Source organism: Molossus molossus, unplaced genomic scaffold (genome assembly GCF_014108415.1).
Source record: "Molossus molossus isolate mMolMol1 unplaced genomic scaffold, mMolMol1.p scaffold_m16_p_4, whole genome shotgun sequence".
Classification (NCBI taxonomy): domain Eukaryota; kingdom Metazoa; phylum Chordata; class Mammalia; order Chiroptera; family Molossidae; genus Molossus; species Molossus molossus.
In genome coordinates, this window is record NW_023425377.1 from 95,070,292 (window position 1) to 95,092,551 (window position 22,260).

A 22,260-nucleotide genomic window follows, 5' to 3' on the forward strand; every position below is an offset into this window, starting at 1 on the left:
AACCTTGCCACCCTTGGAATAAATCCCACTTGATCATGGTGTATGATGTTTTTCTTTTTTTTAAACTTATCTTTATTGTGGAATGTATTACAGATGTCCCTCCTTTTTTTCCCCGTTGACCACTTCCTCCCTACACTATTGTTACTGTCCATTGGTTGTGCCTATATGCATAGAAGTTCTTTGGTTTATCTCATCCCACCCTCCCTCCCCTCTTCCCTCTGAGGTTCATCAGTCTAACAACCAATTTGTACTTCTTATTCCTTCATCTTTTTCACCCAGCCTCCCAGCTCCTCAGCCCCCCAACCTCCCAGCACCCCAGCTCCAGCCCATTTGGCAAGCAACAAAAAGTTCTCTGTACCTATGAGTCTGTTTCTGTTCTGCTTGTTCATTTTTTTGGTAGATTCTATTGTTGATAGATATGTATTAATTGCCATTTTATTGTTCATATTTTTGTTCTTCTCCTTCAAGAAGACCCTTCAACATTTCCTATACTACTGGTTTGGTGGTGATGAACTCCTTTTGCTTTTTCTTGTCTGGGAAACTCTTGATATGTCCATTGATTCTAAATGATAGCTTTTCAGAATAGAGTAATCTTAGTTGTAGGTTGCTGCTTTTCATACCTTGAATATTCCTTGCCATTTCCTTCTGGCCTATAAAGTTTCTTTTGAGAAATCAGCCGACAGTCTTATGGGAACTCCTTTGTAGGTAACAAACCACTTTTCTCTTGCTGCTTTTAAGATTTTCTCCTTGTCTTTTACCTTTGGCATTTTGATGATGATGGGTATATTGAAGTGGACCCCTTTGGGTTCATCTTGTTTGGGATTGTCTGTGCTTCCTGGACTTGTATGTCTGTTTCCTTCACCAAGTTAGGGAAGTTTTCTGTCATTATTTTTTCAAATAGGTTTTCAATTTCTTGTTCTCTCTCTTCCCCTTCTGGTACCCCTATGATGCAAATGTTGGTACATTGAGATTGTCCCAGAGGTTCTTTACACTATCCTCATTTTTTTGGATTCTTTTTTTTTTTTTTTTTTTTTTGCTGTTCTGATTTGGTGTTTTTTGCTTTCTTATATTCCAAATAAATGGTTTGCTTCTTGGCCTCACCTACTCTGCTATTGATTCCCTGTAAATTATTCTTTATTTCTGTTTGTTCATCTTTCATTTTTGACTGTTCCTTTTTTTACATTGTTGATGTTCTCAATAAGTTCCTTGGAGGTCTCACTAAGTTCTTGAATGTCTCACTAAGTTCCTTGAGCATCCTTATAACCAGTGTTTTGAACTCTGCATCTGACTGATTGCTTATCTCCATTTTGTTTAGTTCTTTTCCTGGAATTTTGTTCTTTTCTTTCATTTGGGACATATTTCTTTGTCTCCTCATTTTGGCTGCTTCCCCGTGACTGTTTCCATATATTAGGTAGAGTTGCTATGTCTCCTAGGCTTCATGAGGTGGCCTATTGTTGTAGGTGTCCTGTTGGATCCAGTGGCACAGCCTCCCTGATCACCCCAGCTGGGCCCTCTAGGTACACCTCTCATGTGGACTGCAGACCCTTCTGTTATAATTGAGTCTTGATTGCTGTTGGCCCATCAGTGGTAGAAATTTACTGAGGCTGATCAGTTGCAAGGATTGGCTGTGCCCACTGACAACTGGCCTCTGATTACCTTGAAGGATCAGCTGTGTTGGGGCCTACCACACAGAGCAAGACTTACTTCAGCAGGGTTCTTTTACCCACTGAGTCTGCTCATTGAGTGTGTCACTTGAAGAGGTGATTGGGTAGTGGTGTTTCAATGTGGTCTGAAGCTATCCACTGGGTGTGCGGGCTCTGGGGCAAGGTCAGCCACTGCCTGTGTTCTATCCTGAGCCACCTGGCATAAGCTACAAGATGATCTGCTGATGGATGCTTCTTGTGCTCAGCTTGGAGGTGCCCAGGAAAAGCCAAGTTGTGAACCAAGGCTGGCTGCTTCTAATGCCAGGTCTGGGGCCATGACAGGTAGGGGGCTCGCTGAGACCAGATTCTTCTTGTTCAAGAGATTGTAGGAAACTCTGAAGCAGGATCCAAGACAGGCCAATCCTATGGGAAAGCCTTTGGAAATAGCTTGAGTGGGTCTGAAAGTTGGGTGGAGCCGGGCCAACAGTGTGAGCCAGGTTTCTGGAGTCACAGATATGGCAGCCTTCTACAACCCCGGGGAAGGGCCAACCAAAAGAACACAGGTCTCCACCAGCATGTGTATATGAGAGAAAATTCCCTCTCCAGTCCTTATGCCGAGGCCAAACAGTTCTTCTCTTTATGTCTCTGGTGCCTTTCAAACTGCCTCCTCTCTGAGCTTAGACAAAGCAAGTCTGAGTAAGTCCATGCACTGGTCCTTTAAGAGCAGCTGCCTGGGAGTCTAGAAGCCTCAGCCTTCCTCAGCCTCAGTTCCTGCTAGTTGTACAGCCAGAAGTGATGAGGACTTCTGAACCCTGAGCTGGGCGCCTGGTGTTGGATGGGGACCCCTTTCCACCCAGGGAGGACTTTCACAGCTGAGGTGTCCCCACTTGATCTTTATCCCCCACAGGTGGGTGTGGGACCGGACCATTGGAGCCTATGCCCATCCTACCAGTCACTGTGGCTTCTTATTTCATTTCATAGTTGTAGGACTTCCATTCAACACTATTTCAGGCAGTTCCAAATGATGGTTGTGCTGTAGTTTAGTTGTAATTATGATGTGGTTGTGGGAGAAGGCAAGACCGCATTTACCTATGCCGCCATCTTGACCCGAAGTCCATGATCCTTTTAATGTATTGCTGGATCTGGTTTGCTAATTTTTTATTGAGGATTTTAGCATTTATGTTCATCAGGGATATTGGTCTATACTTTTCTTTTTTTGTAGGGTTTTGAAATTAGGAATGCTGGCCTCATAAAATGAGCTTAGGAATCTTCGCTCCTCTTGAATTTTTTAAAATAGTTTGAGAAAATAGGTGTTAGTTCTTCTTTGAATGTTTGGTGAAACTCACCTGAGAAGTTGTTCAGTCTAAAACTTTTGTTATTTGGGATTTTTTTAAATTACAACTTCAATTTCATTAGTTGTAATCTGTCTTTTCAAATTTTATAATTCTTTCTGATGCAGTTTTGGAAAAACTGCATCATATTTATAGGAAATGATCTATTTTTTCCAGATTGTCCAATTTGTTGGCATACAGTTATTCATAATATTTTCTTAATGTCCTTTGTATTTCTTTGATGTCAGTTGCTACTTCCCTTTCATTTCTGATTTTATTTTATGTCTGATTTTATCTCTTTTTTTTTTCTTGATGAGTCTGATTAAAGGGTTGTCAATCTTATTTATCTTTTCAAAAAACCAGCTCTTGGTTTCATTGATCTTTTGTATTTTTTTAGACTCTATTTCATTTACTTCTGCTCTGATATTTATTACTTCCTTTTTCTCCTCATTCTGGGCTTTGCTTATTGTTCTTTTTTTAGTTTCTTTAAGTGTTAAATGAGATTGACTTCTTTTTTTTGTTGTTCATTTCTTGAGGTAGACCTGTAATGCTATGAATTTCCTTCCCAGGACTGCTTTTGCTGTGTCCTATAGACTTTGGGTTGTTGTGTTCTCATTTTCATTTGTTTTAAGATATCCTTTGATTTCTTTCTTGATCTTATTGTTAACCCATTCACTGTTTAGTAACATGTTACTTAGTCTCCATATCTTTGTGTGTTTTCAGGTTTTTTTCTGTGATTTATTTATAGTTTTATACCATTATAGTCAGAGAAGATGCTTGTATGATTTCCATCTTCTTAAATGTAATGAGATTTGTTTTGTGTTTTATCCTAACATGTGGTTTATCCTAAAAAAAATGTTCCATGTGCATTTGAAAAGAATGTATATTCTGCTGCTGTGGGGTGAAATGCTCTGCATATAGCAATTAAATCCATCTGATCTAGTGTGTCTTTTAAGGCTGCTGTTTTTTTTGTTTGTTTTGTTTTTGTTTTTTGTTTTGTTTTCTGTCTGGAAGATCTATCCATTGATGTTAAAATCCCCTACTATGATAATACTACTATTGATCTCTCTTTTAATGTCTATCAACTTTTGACTTATATATTTTGATGCTCCTATGTTGGGTGCATAAAGAATTTTTAAAAATAATCTCGAAGAGATCCTTCTAAAGCTTGATGTATAAATTTAACTAAAATAGAATAATTTTCACCTGGCTGGAATGGTTCAGTTGGTTGAGCATCCTCCTGTGCTCTGAAACGTTGCCGGTTCTATTCCCAGTCAGGAAACATACCTGAGTTGGGGGTTTGACTCCTGGTTGGGTCATGTATGGAAGGCAACCAACTGATGTTCTCTCTCACACAGATATCTCTCTCTCTCTCCCCACCCCCTTCCTCTCTCTAAGCATGTCCTTGGGTGAGGATTAAAATAAATAAATAAATACATACATATATACATACATAAATACATAAAAATAATTTTTTATTAGGAAATCATTTGCCAAAAGGTAAGTGAAAAAGTATTTGCAACAGATATCATAGACAAAAAGTAAATTTCCCTAATATATAAAATGACACCATAAATAAAAAGCAAAATGAAGAATAATGTATCATATGCTTTCATTAGTGTAAAAGGGGGAATTTAATACATATTTTTAAATATGTTTTTATTGATTTTTTTTTAGAGAGAAATAAAGGGAGCAAGAGAGAGAGAGAGAGAGAGAGACATTGCTGTGAGAGAGAAACATCAATTGGCTGCCTCCTGCACAACCCTTACTGGGGATTGAGCCCACAACCTGGGCATGTGCCCTGACTGGGAATTGAATCAGGACCTCTCAGACAATGGGATGACACTCAATTCACTGAGCTACACTGGCCAGGTGAAAAAGGAATTTAATAAATAAATTTATTTCTGTATAAGTAATACATGTCTGGAAGTACATATGAGAAATTATTAATTATTGGTTGTCCACAAAAGGAGGAAAATGGGTGGCCGAGGTTCAGAACTGCAAGACAGATTTTCCACTCTATATTCCATTGAACTTTTTATTCATAAATAAATAAGTAAAATGGATTTAAACTTTTTCATTTATTAAAAAACAAACAAACAAACAACTGGGATCTGGGATCTTCATATTTTAATCAAGATTTCTGGTGCTTACCACACAGAGAAAAATCCCAAAATCTCAATGTTTAACATATATGAGGTTTGTTTCTCACTCAGTAAAGTATAATACATGTTATATATTAATATCAATGACATCTGGAACATGGCCTCCATGACTGGTTTCAGTGGAAAACAGGTATAAAACGTACAACAGTTCTAAAGTCCCAGCCCAGAACAGACAGATGTCACTTCTGCAAAGAGTCCATTGGTCAGAACCAGTTATATGGCCCCGCTTGACTGAAAGAAAGGCTGTGAAAGGAAGTGCATGCATGGCGTATCTGGTCGTCACTACTGCACTTTCCAGCGCTCAGTAAATTACAGTTGGCCCTTACGAATCGCTGACTCCTATGCAGTCAAAAATCCACACATAACATATTTTCATTAAATTTATTGGGGTGACATTGGTTAATAAGATTATATGTTTCCAGTGTGCAATTCCACAATACATCATCTGAATATTGTGTTGTGTGCCCATCACCCAAAGCCAAATCTTCCATCACCATATTTTTGACACTCTTTACCCTTTACTACCCTCCACCACCCTTCCCTCTTGTAACCACCGTACTGTTGTCTGTGTCTGTGAGTTTTTGTTTGTTTTTCATGTTTGTTCCTTTGTTGCTTTCAGTTTTATGTCTCACATATCACTAAGATCATATGGTTCCTAATTTTTTCTGTCTGACTTATTTCACTTAGCATGATGTTCTCAAGTTCATCTCTGTTGTCGCAAAAGGCAGTATTTCATCTTTTTTGTGGCTGATATGTATCACATCTTTTTTATTTATTTATTTATTTTTTGTTGATTTTAGAGAGAGAGAGATAGAAACATCGATGAGAGAGAACAATGATTGGCCGCCTCTTGCATGCCCCCCACTGGGGATTTGGCCCACAACCTGAGCATGTGCCCTGACTAGGAATCGAACTGATGACCTCTTGGTGCATGGGTCAATGTTCAACCACTGAGCACACTGGCTGGGCACATCTTTTTTTATCTAACCATCTATCAAAGGACACTTCAGTTGTTTTCATGTCTTGGCCACCGTGAATAATGAGCATAGGGATGCAAATATCTTTGCAAATCAATGATTTCAAACTTTTTAAGTAGATACCCAGAAGAGGGGTTGCTAGGTTATATACTAACTCTATTCTTCTTATTCTTATTATTTTTTTAAGAACCTCCATACTGTTTTCCATAGTGGCTGTACCAGTTTACATTCCCACCAGCACCGAATGAGGGGTCCTTTCTCTTCATATTTTCTCTAACACTTGTTATTACTTGTCTTGTTGATACTAGCCATTCTGACAGGTGTGGGGTGGTATCTCATTGTAGTTTTGATTTGCATTTCTCTGATAGCCACTGAAGTTGAGCATCTTTTCATATATCTGCTGGCCATTTGTATGACCTGAACAGACATTTCTCCCAAGAAGACATACAAACTGCACTTAACTTTTATTTTTTTCTGAACAGATTTTATCACACATGATGGGGCTCAGTCCTTCTTGGTTGCTGCCTTCCTCATGGCTACAAGGACATTACTCAGCTCCTCTCTCTTCCTCTTGGCACGGATGTGTGTCCCCACCCTTTTCTTGATGAATTTCAGGGCCCTATTGTCCTTAGAAACCTTGAGCAGCTCCATGGCACGCCACTCAGAGGGGGCAAAGCCACACACCTCTCGGATCATGTCCCGCACGACCTTGGTGTGCTTGATGAGGTGCCCACGGTGGCAGCTGTGCCTTGGCTTGCTCCTGTTCTTTGTCACCTTGTGGCCCTTGTTGAGGCCCACGGCCATCGGGTAGCGCAGAGCCATGGCTGTTGCTCCTCAATGGCTGCACTTAACTTTTGACTCCCCCAGAACTTAACTACAAGTTATCTCTTGGTCAACAGGAAATTTGTTTCAGGATCTCCTGCGGATACCAAAATCCATGGGTACTTAAGTCCCTTATAAAAAACGGTGTAGTACAATGCATAAAGTAGTTTTTAAATAAAGATATTAGAAATTATAAAGCCTCATCCTTTATGTAAACTCTTTTTTTATGTGCTGTTAATTTTACCATATTAAAGGGGCATATTAATACTCCAAATAAAGTCACATAAATGAGACCTCACAGGATGTCTCAGAATACCCTGGTATATCTTATCTTAAAAGTAGGAGAAGGAACTTTGACTTAGGACAGCAATGTAAATGTACTGTTGGTCACTCTTAATTTGAATATGATTTAAATTGTTTGTGTCCAGTCATTTTCAGCTATGCAAGGTATAATTAAACAATAGTAGTCCACACAGTCATTAGCCAAACAGTGTTTGGAGGCAGATGAGCTCATACTATCCATTTTGTCACAATCCTTCAGCCAAGTTCTCATGTATACAGCCAGTGAAGGCCACTGAGTGTATTCTACCCCCACAAATTACAAAGAAAGCTGAAAAGAAAGCCAGTACAATGTTCTGCTATCTATTTTTGTCCTGGAAAGAACTGTCTGTATTCATACTTAATTTTTGTCTCTCAGTTCTACTCTGAGTCCACAGTGCCAAACTGCTTTTTCTATTTTGCAGCAAGAGAAATGAGATCTCCTTCTGAAAGTTGAAAGCAATGAAATAGATGACTAGATGGCTTCTACATTGTTCTTTTTGGTACCAAGGGATGCACTGTAGACATGATTTAGCACATAATTTAGTTTGTCTCCTTTCTGTAAAAGTGTTTATTTACCAGAAGGATTCCTGTATCCAATTCTGAAGAATGCTAGCTGTCCAAAAGAAAGACTCAGGAGACAAGGTAGAAAGCCTTTGTAATTGGGACCTAGATTGAAGGATTACTCCCCAGGAGAAGTGAAGAAAAGAATTGGAGAAGAAATCGATCAACATTTCAGCAGACAGACCAACGCAAGTGAAATATATCTTAACATGTCATTTTAATGGGGCATGAAAGTGTCTGTAAGATCAATGTGTGAATGGGACACTTTACCTCTTACCAGGATGCTATTTTTGTTTACTTTTACTGAAAATACCACAAGGTCAGGGTGGGCTTTCTCAAGTAGAATGCTGAGTCATGAGCACACCCTACTGGTTTGGTGTGAGACAACAATAAAAGACAATAGAAGGTCTCAGATGTTTTTGTGAGTTAAAAAAAATAAAAAATAAAATAAAAACATGGACAGGAAACACACAATATTTCATGATTTTAATATTATACAAAAATAATAGTTCTATGTATTTTATGTATAGATTAACACAGATTATGATATGTAGTACATATGCTTCAACAGAATCAAATCTTTTCTGAAGTGTTTGGATATTTTCATATGCCTCCTTTCCCTCTTTTTCTGTTTTTAAGATTCTTGCATTTTCAGCTCTCATTTAGTTGTAGCACTTTGCACCCCGAGAAGGAGCATTCTGAAGCAAGTCAGTCTGATCCTGGATCCACAGAGCCACCTGCAGATGTCACGCTGAAACACTGCTCTTGACACACCACCTGTTTTTCCTTGTTCCCCTCGGTTTTTGCTTTCACCAAGCAAATTCTTCTAACAGCTGGGTGGTGCCAACACATGGAGCCTCCTGGGGAGCACATTTTTGCTCCACACTAGAATACCAAACTTAATTGTTCAGTCACATTTAGGGTACTTATTTCTATCCCATGGATACTCTGATCACGTTAGCCTTATTTGAATTAGAAAATGGAAGTATTGTCAGCCACACATAATGAACAGAAGTTTACTTAAATATGATTGTTTGGGACAGATCAATACGTATCCATAATTATGTAGCCTATTCTACTGTGGGTAGAAAATAAATGTGTCACCTGATCATATTCAACTATTCTCTTCCTGACTGAGAGACATTATCTAGAAAGGGATGCTCGGGGGATTGCAGTGATGAATTAAAATAGTTTGGGTTGCCCTGGCCAGTTTGGCTCAGCGGTAGAGCGTCGGCCTGCAGTCCAGAGAGACTCGGGTTCGGTTCCCACTGGGGGCATGTGCCTTGGTTGCAGTTTGTCCTCGGCCCTGGTTGGGTCGTGCGGGTGGCAACCATTCAATGTGTCCCTTTCACATCAATGTTTCTCTCTCTCTCTCCCTGCCACTCTATCTGAACAAAAATTGGAAAAATGTTCTCGGGTGAGGATAAAAAAAAAATAATAATAGTTTGGGTTTTTTTCTTCCATGTTGTTTGTTTTTTCACCCAGTAATAGTTACCAAGACCACTTGGCTATTTTTACATCATTTTATTACATCATTTTATTACATCACCATAGCAATTCATTGGAATTTCACTATTAATGTATTCTTAGGATCCAGACAATAGGGACTAGGAACTATGAACTAAATATCTATGAGTAAATGGGGACAAAGAAGAGCAAATTTATAATTCTGATTTTATGTAGTCCAACTTTTTGTTTTAGAGATCAGAAAACTGTATGAATACCACGATACAAAAAGAATTTCTTCCTAACTTTTATAACAAGCTTAAAAAATAATTCTGTAACCAAATATTAAACCTCTTCCAGTATAATAAAATAAAAATTCAAAAGAATTTGTGTAGACACAATATTTGACAAATAATTTTTTCCTTCCTTCCTTTTTTTTTTTTTTTTTTACTCAGAACTAACTCTGACCCAAAATAATTTCAACCACATGATCCATTTTAAGTTTCAACCACATCATCCATTAAGGCAACATTCCTTAATTTGTAGCTCACTCTTTCAAAAGTTTGACTCACACTATGTTTTTACTATTAAAATCTAATAGACAACTGGGTCAAAATAACAAAGTAAATTTAATGAGTCCAGGTGCTTTATCTACCTGCAGTTACCTTTATGAAATCTAACATGCGTATCACTACCAGATTAATAGAACAAAGAAGAGCTCAAATCATATGACTCAAAAGCCTTCAATGACTTCTTATTTACTTACAAAATTAAATTCTAAAGTCTTATCCTAACACACAAAGTCCTCTTTAGTCAACATCTCCATCTTACCTCCCATTATTCTTTCCTTTTGGACATTCCTATGTTCCGACCTAAATGAATTGTTTTCTGCTTCTTTGAATACTTCCTATTTCTTTTTCTATGGGACTCTGATGCTGTCCAAAAACTACCATCAAACAATCCAAATTCCATTCAAATCACATCTAAAAAGCAGTAATGATGACATAGTGATAAGGGTGGCAGTGGGCACTAGTGAGGGCTCATTATGTGTCAAACATTGAACTAAGCATGTTTTACATCTTGTATGTTCTAAGCACCCTTCATGTGTAATAATTTGTTTATTCTTCTTGATGACTTTAGATGGTAGGTGCTATTGTTAATGGGAAACGGAGATACAGTAATAAATAACTTGTCCCAAGATCCCGTATCTTATATGTAAAAGAGCTCAGATGGAAAATGGTGTCTTTTTCGTGAGTACTTTCTGATTTCTCAAATGTTATAAATAGACTGTATCCAGATTTTTCTGGCAGAACTTTTAGGCTGGTTTTGGTAGAATCTGTAGTTTTCAACAAATTTTAGCCAATGAGCGAAGAGTTGTTTGCACTGCTCTTACGTAAGCTCAGTGAAGTCCAGCTGTCTGCCTTCTGGCTTATTGAGGGAAACAAACATATTTTGCTAACACTGGCATTTGAAGGTGATAGAAATCAAAAACTGTTTCCTTGGGGTTGAAGTAACCACCAAAACTTTCTTTACTTAGGGACCTGAGTGCTGGTTGCTGGCAACATATTTTATGGTGGATCTTGAATTCAATGATAAAATTTAAATTAAAACAAGCTAAAAATCATAGATGTTTTTATTTTCATTAGGCAATTGAAATACATGCTACAAAAATAAGTGGTAAGATTATTGTAAAATGAAATAGACATAAAAAACATTCAATTTAAATTTTCCTCTGTGAGGATTTCACAGTAAAATTCTCGTTGACTCTGTATTTAAAAATATATATGAGTCAAGAAAACATCACCGTAATCAAAGAAAGATTCCAGAAGCAAGATCATTTACCTTGATGCCAACAAAGGGCACACTGAATTTTCTATGTTAGTGGATAAATATAATTAATTTTTTAAAAATTTAGATAGGACTAAGATAGAGATTCTTAGAATGTGGTACCAAAAGTTCTTTAGAGGACTCTGCAAGGTCACACTGCTTTATAATATGTTCAGTGTTTCAACATTTACACTGATGGTACAAAGGCGGTGGTGCCAAGCTGGACCAGGCATTCCCAAGGGGGAAGAATTTCAATTAAGAATGTCCTTGAGTCCGGCCAGTGTGTCTCAGTGGTTGAGTATCAACTCATGCTCCAAGAGGTCGCCAGTTCGATTCCTGGTCAGGGCACATGCCCAGGTTGTGGGCCCAATCTCCAGTGGGGGCATGCAGGAGGGCGGCCAATTGATGTTCTCTCTCATTGATGTTTCTATTTCTCTCTCCTCTTCTTTTCTCTCTCTCTAAAATCAATAAAAGCAAAACAAAACTTTTTTAAATAAAAAAGTCCTTGAAAAAGCAATATTATTTATTAATTTTATTAAATCTAGACCCATGAGAGCACGTCTTGTCGATGTTCTGTGTGCAAACTTGAAAATTCGTAGGCTGTGTTTATGTTGTACACCAAAGTAGGATAGTTGTCTCAGGAAACCATTTGTGTGGTGGAGTTGGAGCTGAATAAGATGTTTTTATCATCATATAGTATTTTTACTTGAAAGAGGAAGTAAAAGGCAAAATATGGTTATTCAATCTTGGGTATTTGGCAGTCATCTTCTCAAAAATGAATAAAGTGAGCCTCTTACTTCAAAGAAAGCAACTGACAGTATTTGTTGCCAGTGATAAAATGGGAGCTTTCAAGTAAAATTTAGAATTTTAGAACTTTTTTTTCACCATGTTGCAGTTTCCCAATATTTATAAACTTTTCTCCTGAGAGTAGGGGTAACATTAATGACCGTGATTTTTTTTTTTTCATGTTTTAAAATGAAGTATGTTAACATATGGAAGATCTGCATAAATCCGTGCAGCAATATTTCATAATGACTAATGCATAATATTACAAAATGTTATATGACTAAAAGATCCTTTCAAAGTGCAAGATAGGCCAGTGTTTTAATGGAACACAATACAAAGTGTTCATGGATATTGTTTCAGGATTCCATATTGCAACTAATCTTCAATAAACTTTCATTTATTATGTTGTGATACAATACCCCCCAAAATTCAAGATTATCTGCAAAGGATATTAAACTACTTCTTATTTTACAGCTGCATAAGTCAGATGAGGTCTGAGGTCGAATTCTGTCTATATACCTCAACCATAGCAATACTTCCAACAAACTGAAAGCAAAAACACATGAGAATCCAGGTGTCATCTAATAATTCAGACATTAAAAAAGATTTTCAAAAGTATCAAAAAATGCCACTCTCCCCATTTTTTCTTATACATAAAGTTAATTTTATAAATATATAAGCTTAACGCAATCTGCTTATCATTATTTTTAAATTAATTAATATTTAAATTATTTTCAATTTTATAATTCATATTCTTATGGGATTTTCAATAAATTTTAAGAAGATGCATGGATCCTGAGACCAAAAAGGTGATATACTGCTGAGCTAGGCCATCATCTGTAAGAATAATATGCCTTGCTGGAAAAGGATGAACATGTCCAAGACACAAACCGATTCACATGACGTAAATATCTTTAATTTCACCAGTGAGCACCCATTTTAACATTTAGTGTGGTAATAAAATAAAACCTAACTCACAAATTCAAACCATTTCTGACATTCACTGTGCGATTAGAAAAGCCTACGGTGTTGACGGAGATGAGACAAGCGCTTGGGCAGGACAGGGAACAGGGGCTAGCCCACCAGGTGACAACACCTGGAGTCTGGAATTCCTCCTTAGAATCCAGAATTCAGCAACTGAGTTTTCACTTTCTCAAAATAAGAAAAATGTGATATTACACCGTCTATGCAAAAGTATTTAAAGTAAAATTATAGACATAATCTGGCATAACCAGATGCCACCTGTCTTTGAATCTTTTAAGTGATTTTTATGTATCTCTTTCAGGATACCTTTTTATATAGTCTACCATTTCTCTATTGAAAGTGTTGGGAATTTATTTTACTCCCTCCTCTTGTCATAAATTCTGACATATTACCTAGCCAACTACTACAAACAGAAATAATGTATGATGACTAGGTAAAGCAGATGATAAGAAACAAGAGACATCTAACTGCGGCTGCTAACAGAGCTGGGCAAGGGGAACATGCGAATCCAGCAAGATCCAGGAGCAATAGGACAGCAACAATAAAGAAAAATGGCTACTACAGTGACAAATGAAATACAGCAATGCATACCTAAGAGCAGATATGATTTGGCCACATAAAAGTAAAAATGACAAACATCCGAAAGAGTGAGTAAAGACTTTTTAACCCAGCAGGAACTCAGGGATGGGGCTGAAGTCCTGAGGGAGAATTTCAATGAAAAGTGAAGTTCATAATGTTAGAAATATTGTACTACTGATGAGTTATGAATTTAAAGATTCAGGAACACGGAAATGAGACAATATTCCAGTTACCAGTCTATCAGAATACATCATTGATACATACATAATTTTTATTTTAATGAAGAGGGGGCTTTTGACATACTGAAAATTCCATTCTCACTGTGGAAGTATATCAGCCTGCAAGTGATGTTGCTATTGTTACAACATGGGTAAATAAATTCAGAAGCATGGAAGAGCAGCTTGAAAGAAGTAACTCTTAAAAACATTTGGGGGGGGGAAAGAATTCAAACCTGAGCACAGCCTTGGAGATTTTAAAAAAGCTGTATTTTAATCCTAGATTGATCACCCTCTAGACATTTAATCTTGAATAAAAATACACAACTTCTGTAAATCTCAGTTTTGCAACTCCTGACGTGGAGGACAATATCTTCCTGATAGGGTATTTAGAAGTATTTAATATTATGTGTATAAAAATTATAGTACATATAAGTTTGTTAGTTGTTTATTCATTCTAATAGTAAGAGGTACTTAATTTTATCACAACACTATAAAAAGAAACTAGCTTTTATCACCATTTCCAAGAAGAAAGTATTTCTATGTGCCTTGGCAGCAAAAAAAGAAAGAAGGAAAGAAAAAAAGAAAGAAGAGAGTGAATCAAATATCACTGAAAGTGTATTTTAAATGAAAAGGTTAACAGCCGACCATAGTACAAAAATAACATGCTTATCATTACAAATATGCTCAGGAGTTTTAGTTACCATGCAGCAAAGACTTCAAAGAAGTGGGAAATGTTTTAGCAACCAAAATCCAGAGATATGGATAGATTTCTGAATGGGAGTAGAGGTAAAGGAAAAGTTATTTAGTCTAGAAAGATGTAGACTGAAGAAGATATGGTCAAATAAACAGCATGGTAAAGATAAATGAGGCTGCCTTTCCTTGGCGTTTCCACACAAAGAATTTCATCCTTAGTGTTCCATAATATCCTGTCAGAACTATTTTATATTGTCCTGGATTCTCTTACCTCCCTCAGAAGTGGTTATGCATGTAAATGACAGAAACAAAAAATCACCTAAATTGTGATTACGACCACACAATGACCTATCTTGAATTGAAGAAGGGACATTCTTTGTGATTAGTTAAAATGCTTTCAATCAGCTGTCTCCAGTCTTTGACAGGCATTGTGAAACTTTTCAAGGAGCACCTAGGCATGAATTCTCAGATTCTCAACTTCTATGTCTTTAAACTCCTACGTGTACACTGTCTTAAATTGATCCTCCTCAGAATACACTTCTTACTAATGTTCAAAACCTTCCTTTCAATCTCCCTATGCCCGTCTCAAAGTTACCATTCTGGGTTATCAAAATTTCTGGGAAATCAGAGATGTAAAAATATTGACGTTGTTGCTGGGAAAGGAAATGACTAAATGACAGGAAGCAAATCTTTTCGTGAGTCAGGTAGTTTATAATTCTTTGTTTTGAACAAAATTGAAGGAAAACCTAACTGATAGCCATCTATTATCAAGATTATTTGTAAAAATCTGTGCGATTTGGTACGATAACTAGGAAGGACTTCAAAGAGTTATACCAAATTTGAAGAATAAATGTCTATTCCTACCTGCTTATCTATATGACAAGGTTTCTGACCACATACATCTAATATAATTAGAATTGTGTTTGAACACTCTCTAAATTGAACAAGTAATATTTAAATACAAAAATTATTTAAAAATTTTACTCATAAGAGATCTATTGAAACATGTAGCACCCAAAATGTATTCATTTATATGTGGAATCTAAAAACATAACAAATGAACAAATGAAAAATAAGACAGAAACAGACTTTGAGACAGAGAACAAACTGCTGGTTACCAGAGGAGAGGAGGGTGGAGACACAGGCAAACAAGGGGAAGGTGATCAAGAGGTAAAGCTTCCGGTTATAAAATAAATCACAAGGATGTAATGTACAGCATAGGAGATTTAGTTACAAATACAGTAAATAACTTTGTGTGGTTGTAGATGGTTACTATACTTACTGTGGTGATCACTTCATAAGTTATATAAATGTCAAATCATCATGTTGCACGCCTGAAATAGAATTATTGTATATCAACTCTAATTTTAAACTTAATTATTTAATTTTTAAAAAGATGTACTCTCCAAATTTTACTTTTTTATTTAATTGTTATTTTCAAAATGTTTGTATATGCAGGTACTTTTTATCAATGGCATGTAATTGTAAATGTAATGAAAACTCATTTCAGAAAAAAAATATTTTTCGTCCGAAGTTTGCAACCGCAGCAAATTTTAATACATTAGATTCCGATTATGCATTATATGTGCATGCTTTCTTATTGCACAGAAGTATCATAGAATTAACAATAGAAGACATTCAAACATAAATATAGTCCATATTTTTTTAAAATAGATGGTAGTATATATCAGGTTGTACATTTAAATTCTGTAAGATACATTTCAAAAAAATGAAGGAATAGTTTTAGTTTAGTGGTGATCATTTACAATATGCTGGACATTTTTTTACTTGCAATATTTATATTTATAATGAAACCTTTAACATGGTCAATTAAAAATGAGAAGTTATCCATAGTTTTCCAACATTTTTAGAGGTAAATGAGTAGTAGTTTGAAGTCCAGTGTTCTAGTCTGAGTCATGGACACCAGAGATGCTCAGCTGACACTGTGCTGATTCCAAAACCTCACACCGACCGCTGCAAACAAGGAGAGAAAAACTTTCTCTGTTTCAGTTCAGTGATGTCTGTTCACTGTTAACTCACCACACAAGATTTATGATTTGAATGATGAATCAGCAATGACCATGATTCGTTTTTAGAGAATTTCTCTTTGAAATGTACCTTGATCTTGATATATTACTTCAGGTTGAGCTATACAAAAAAAAAAAAAAAAATCACGGGCACCAAAGTCTGCAATAGCTTTGAGTGGAACTTCATGCGATTATTAGATTTCAAAGCAACTAAGCTTGTGCTAATCTTCTATATAAGTTCTAAACTTGATTGTTTGTTCCTTTTCTTCCTCTAAGGTTTTCTTCCTGCCACACCTCCCCTGTTTTCCTCAATATGGTAAAAAAATACATATTGATTATGTTTAATCAGGAATTGAAGCAACCATTCATTTGAAACAATTCATCTAACCACAGTGTGAAGATTTGGGCACTACAACTGCTAAGCATCCGGGCATAGAAAAGCATATCTCTTCAAAGCATTTAAAAATGAGACTGTCTATAAAAGTCACATCAGGTCTTCTATAAATTTTTCCATAGCATTTGACTATTTCTAGAGCACAGTAAGGAGCATAACATTTTCCTTTTTAAAGCAGACATTTATTACTTTGTAGAAATTGAGTGTTTGAGACCCAGAAGATCACTGCAGATGTTGTAGAAAAAAAAGTCAATTTCTTTTCTGATTGCTTTAATAAAAGCTGTAGAAATTCTTTATATTTAACATCAGTACAACTAAAGAGGAGTGTGTGTGTGTGTGTGTGTGTGTGTGTGTGTGTGTGTGTAAATGGGAGCTCCAGCTGCTCTTAGATTGAAGGAATCTCCATGGCATCAGCAGACAGGAATGATATTTCATTTACCCTTTGGCCATGGTAAAGGAGTCAACAAGATCCACATGGTTGTTCTGGGTGTTAAAGTGTGTCTGCTTTGTAATCGTTGTCTGAGACCCAAGCCCTTGCTTTATAGTGCTTAAATAATTGATTTCACCCAGTCTTCAGTCAGAGCTAGAAAACCCCAAATACTTTCCCACTAATCCTTAGAGTAGGGCACTGCTTATGGTGCTCAGTAGTTTCAAAATTCATAGATTCATGGGAAATCAGAGAGTTTACAAAGAAATCCATTTTGGCTGGGAACGAAAATAAAATCCTCATGCTGATGATTTTATAATGTGTTGAACCAGAGCTACAGGTTGACATGGTAAAACAAGAATATTATTAAACTCATGAAAGATGCAGTTTATGCCAGTCTACCACTGAATAGATTATCCTATATATGTCATTTTTATTTTTTTTAAATAAGTGAATTTACAAAAAAAAATAGGGTCCTATGAAAACATATTGTATCCTCCACATGCTATAAAACATCAGGACAACTGGCTCGTAAGACAAAAAACTCTCTAATGAAGAGATCAATGATAAAAAGACATTCTGAGTGCTTAGCTACCAAAAGCAGTAGGTTTAATGAAAATATATTCCCACAAGGAAAGCATTTTGGATGTTCTGTCTGCTGTTCGAACCAATGAAATTAAAATTTTATTCACCCTTGGAATTAATGGTAGATACACATTTATTCATAATGGAAATACAAACTTACATTCATTGTTTCAATTTGATAGTTTGACATACTGAAGGAATTTGAAACAGATAACTAAGTAAAGCACAGTATGAGATAAATCATTTAGGGATAAATATAACAAAGTTTCCTGAGGGATATTGGAATATGCTCTTAGGACATCTGAGTTGGGTGGATTACCATACTCAGGCAATAAATTTGGCTATAAGGCTTTTGAATGTAAAGCCAAAGCTTGGGAAACATACTGGATTGCATTGTTTTCACATTTTAGCATTAGAAAGTATCAAAATTTATCTAACGTCACTGTTTCCCATAGAATGAAAACTGTGTGTTATGTTATAGCTGGCCATGTGAATGTTAACAGTGGTGTGTGTGTGTAGGTATGTGTGGCAAGTGTAAAGGCAGTGGGTGTTTCAAGATATCAAATGGAACAAAGCTAGAAGCTGCAGAATGGACACTACTTTAGCTCTAATCACTGGTAGACCCCCATGAAACGCTTACAAAAAGCAGCCGGTGCATCCAGTGTAACATCATGTAAAATAAGGAATTTCCTACATTTTTTAAAAGAGATTCCTCTGCCTAAGCTGCTGAATTTAATGAAAAATGGGTAGGAGAAATTGGTTTGCTCTTTCTGACTGTACTTCAGAAATTTTGACGAGCTAGTTTTAATTTTAGGGTTTCTCCTTAAAATCATTCCACAAATACATTTTTTAAAATGCCATGATGGGTTTGGAGAAAAATATATTTGTAATGCTATAATCTCGAGTCCTAGCTCTGATTAGCTAAGACTTATCCATAAAACTGTGTAAGCTGATAAGCTTTAGTATGTGCATTATCAGGTTTACATATTTGTAAGAAATAATAAGAAAGGCCTTCCCATATCCTATAAAAGCACTTTTTCATCAACCTCAGAGTAGCTCTCTGCAGAATAGATGGCGGTGATCCCATTACCCTTTGTAGACACGGCTGAGCGGGACCTGGTGGAAGAGTTATCCTCATGTGGATTACAAATGATATAAATCTTCGTGTCACTGTATGGTGTGAATTATATGATTGGTTCACTGCCTTGCTTTTTTTTATAGTTTTTCTTTAACTTAGCAAGACAAAGATTACTATCTGTGTTTAAGTTAATGGAATTTTTGCATGGGAAGATTTATGTAATGGAAGATAAGAAGAAATATGTGTTTATTTTTAGCAACACTTGGTGAGAAAAGGCAGAATCCAATTACTCGATTTAAAAAACAAAACAAAACAGTTTTCATGTGTAAAAAAAAGCATACATTTTAAGCAGATATAACAGCAGTTTCATTGATTTTCCCGGAGTGGTGATTGATTGTAAGAAGGAGGCCCTCTCGGAGGAGCAGCTTCTAGAGCAGGACTCAAGGGCACAGGGAGGGCCTGAGTGACCTTCCCATTTCTGCCCCTCTGGGTCTCCTAGCCCCCACTGCAGCTGTGTAGTAATGGCATCCACTCTATAATGCTAGAGGAAATGAGGGCACTCCAGGTTTCCCGAGACTGAAATAAAGAAAAGGAAAACCTGGCACATACTATGACAACTTTGAGCTAAAGCAAAAGAAACAGCATCAACAATACGAACTAAGTTTTATTTTGTAAAAAAAAAAAAAAATCATTTTACCTCAAATGACTGACAGAACTTCGGAGCTGCATTGAATCATTCATTCCAGCAGTGTTTTCTGGCACTTTCTTGCAGTGTGGCAAGCATCACTGAAGCTATTTCCGAGGTAGCATGGGATGGGACAGACCAGCTCCCCGCACAGGGCCTGTGTGCTAAGGAATAGGACAGACATAAATAGAAACGCATCAAGTCCATCGTGCTACATTGTGATGAATGCTAACAGGATAAAGCAGAAAAGGTGGATGAGGGGTGCTGGGAGGTGCTGAGGGAAAGCAGCCCTGGGAAGACACTGTGGACCCAAGAGGGAACTTTTTGGCTCATCCTAGGACCATCAAAGAAACCGATGTGGGAATAAACGGTGACTGAATGATTCGGGTTCTTTTCTTTAATCTTTAGGGATGTTAAAATTTTATTTAAAGAATAGAGGAAAATCAATTTTATTTTTCAGCAATTGCTGATGAGGTGGCGACATTTTTAGTGGTAGAAAATGTCTCTAAAGCGGGGTTTTTCCCCTGGAAAACTGGAACAGAGGTGGCTACGGCTTCACGTGTTGTTTTCCTCTTACACCTCAATAGTTTTCTCAGAAGAACAGAAGGGAAAATGGCATATTGCACTATTTGTAGTGATTTTTGTTTTATGAAAAGGACCTTTTGTACACACTTTGAAGCCTAATTACCAAAAGAAAAACTCTTCAGTTGATTAAAACTATATACATGGGGATAAGTTTGACCCCCACGCTGGGAGTAAATGAGCTGCAGTCTCGTCTTGACCCTGTGGGGTTGTTTAATGAGTCAAATGACAAGAAATAGTCCATAATAAAATACACAGTCCAAAGATCCGTCACAGCCACGTTTTCCACCCCTATGATGTTGGTCATCAGTACATTATATCAAAGAAACATTTTATTCTTTTCCTTACTCCTCCATCCCTCCCAATCTGAAAAACAAACAACAAAAAAAGGCCAACTCCTAAACCTGGTCCTTATAAATACATGGGTTATTTTTTTAAGGCGATACCCAGAAAGGAACATGAAAAAAGGAACATGGATGAATAAGCACCATGCATTAAGAAGCATGACCAGCTCATCGTTGTTGGGTGGAACGGTCCCAGCAAAACACTCTTTTCATAATGATATCAAAGTTCTGAGTTTCAAAAACTCAGAGCTACAACTGAGGGACCAAAAGATTCTTCCCTTTTTTAATTGGAGTATTATCTATACACTTTGTGTATACACTTTCCTGTTCTAAACGAAAAGATTGTTCTGCCAGATGTTAAGCAGCTCTGACAGCTGGGTTCCTTTTTGTTTTTTTTTTTAATTCAAACATGAACATATCATTTTGCACCTAATTTAAGAGGCCCTGAAAGAATCAGAACCTCCTTTCTCCAGATATAAACACATTTTAATTGCAGTTCTTGGAGATCCTTCAGGTTCCACGCTGCGTACCTGCACCCCAATACTTTCCACCTAAGCTCCCTCTCTCCAAACTTGTTCATAAAAGAAAACCTGAATTGTCAGAATTACATTACAGGTGTTTCATTATTTCACACCACATTGAACCAGGAGACAGTCCAAACTTCAAATAAATTCTGCTCAGAACAAGCAAATCATAAATATTCTTTTTATTCTTTTGCTGTTAGTTAACTCATAGCATGCCATTATTTGGTTCATTTCATATATTTTCCAAGTCTATTCTTTTTTCTAAGCTTCTAAGTAGTTCTTAAATATTTTCTCTGAACTATGACTAACGTTAAAGAAGTTACCTCCAGAAAAAAAATGGCGGCGGAGTGAATGGAGCTACACAGACCATCTCCCAGGACCAAACTGGAATTACAATGAAAATACAGACAAATCGTCAGGAAGGGGCAACCCAAAAGCAGCTTGGAGGACCACATAAGCAGGGACACTGACTCAATCCTGGTAGGCTTGCAAAGACACGAGAGGGGGCCGGGAGCCCACGATCTGCAGCGGCCTGGGCTGGGCTCTGCGGTGGCCTCGGCTGGGAGCTGCCACAGCCTCGGCCTGGAGTGGCGCCCTCGGGTTAAAGTCTCAGGTGGCTCCACAGCTCTGAGCTGGGACAGAGGCTAAATTAGCAGCACTCACCTTGGGCTCTGACAGAGGGAGGGAAGACTAGACTGGAACTCTGTGGGGACACTTGGGATGTGGAGGGTGCTCAGAGCTTTTGCTGAGTTGCAGCCACACAGGACTGTGGTCATCTTACTCCTTCCCAGGGCCCAGGGGTGAGGCAGTGGCCCCTCCCTCAGAGATTCAACCCCACCCTGTGTCCATTGAAATGCTAACTGAGGCCCATTAACAACCAGCAGCTGCTCCACCCTCGGGAAATCCTCTTACATTGAGCACCTGAGGGAGTTTGTCAGTCAACTCAGAAACCAAGGTTCTTCAGGTGAACCCTACTAATAGCATCCAGGCAAAAAAGCTAGAGGATAACTACCATTCCCTAGGCTAACAACTCTAACCAGGAAAGTAAGACTTGACAGTGGTGTTTAAAGTGGGTCCTCCCTGCCTCATCCAAACCCAGGAGAGGGAGCCACAAACAGCAGAACATCAACACCTACAGGGATAATTTGGTAGGCTCCAAAGCCCACTGTGATAGACAAAATGGTGAAACACAGAAACAAAAGACAAATGAAAGAACAAGAGACCTCTAACGAAGATGAGATAAATGAGGTGCAGTTAAGCA

General features: G+C 37.3%; 1 protein-coding gene across 1 annotated transcript; it reads right to left on the bottom strand.

Annotated features, from left to right (window-relative positions):
• Nucleotides 1–6,620: 6,620 nt before the first annotated feature.
• On the bottom strand, nucleotides 6,621–6,938 carry LOC118616372 (60S ribosomal protein L36-like). Its single transcript, XM_036241954.1, has one exon. The coding sequence runs from the start codon at nucleotides 6,936–6,938 to the stop codon at nucleotides 6,621–6,623; it is 318 nt and encodes a 105-aa protein (XP_036097847.1).
• Nucleotides 6,939–22,260: the final 15,322 nt, after the last annotated feature.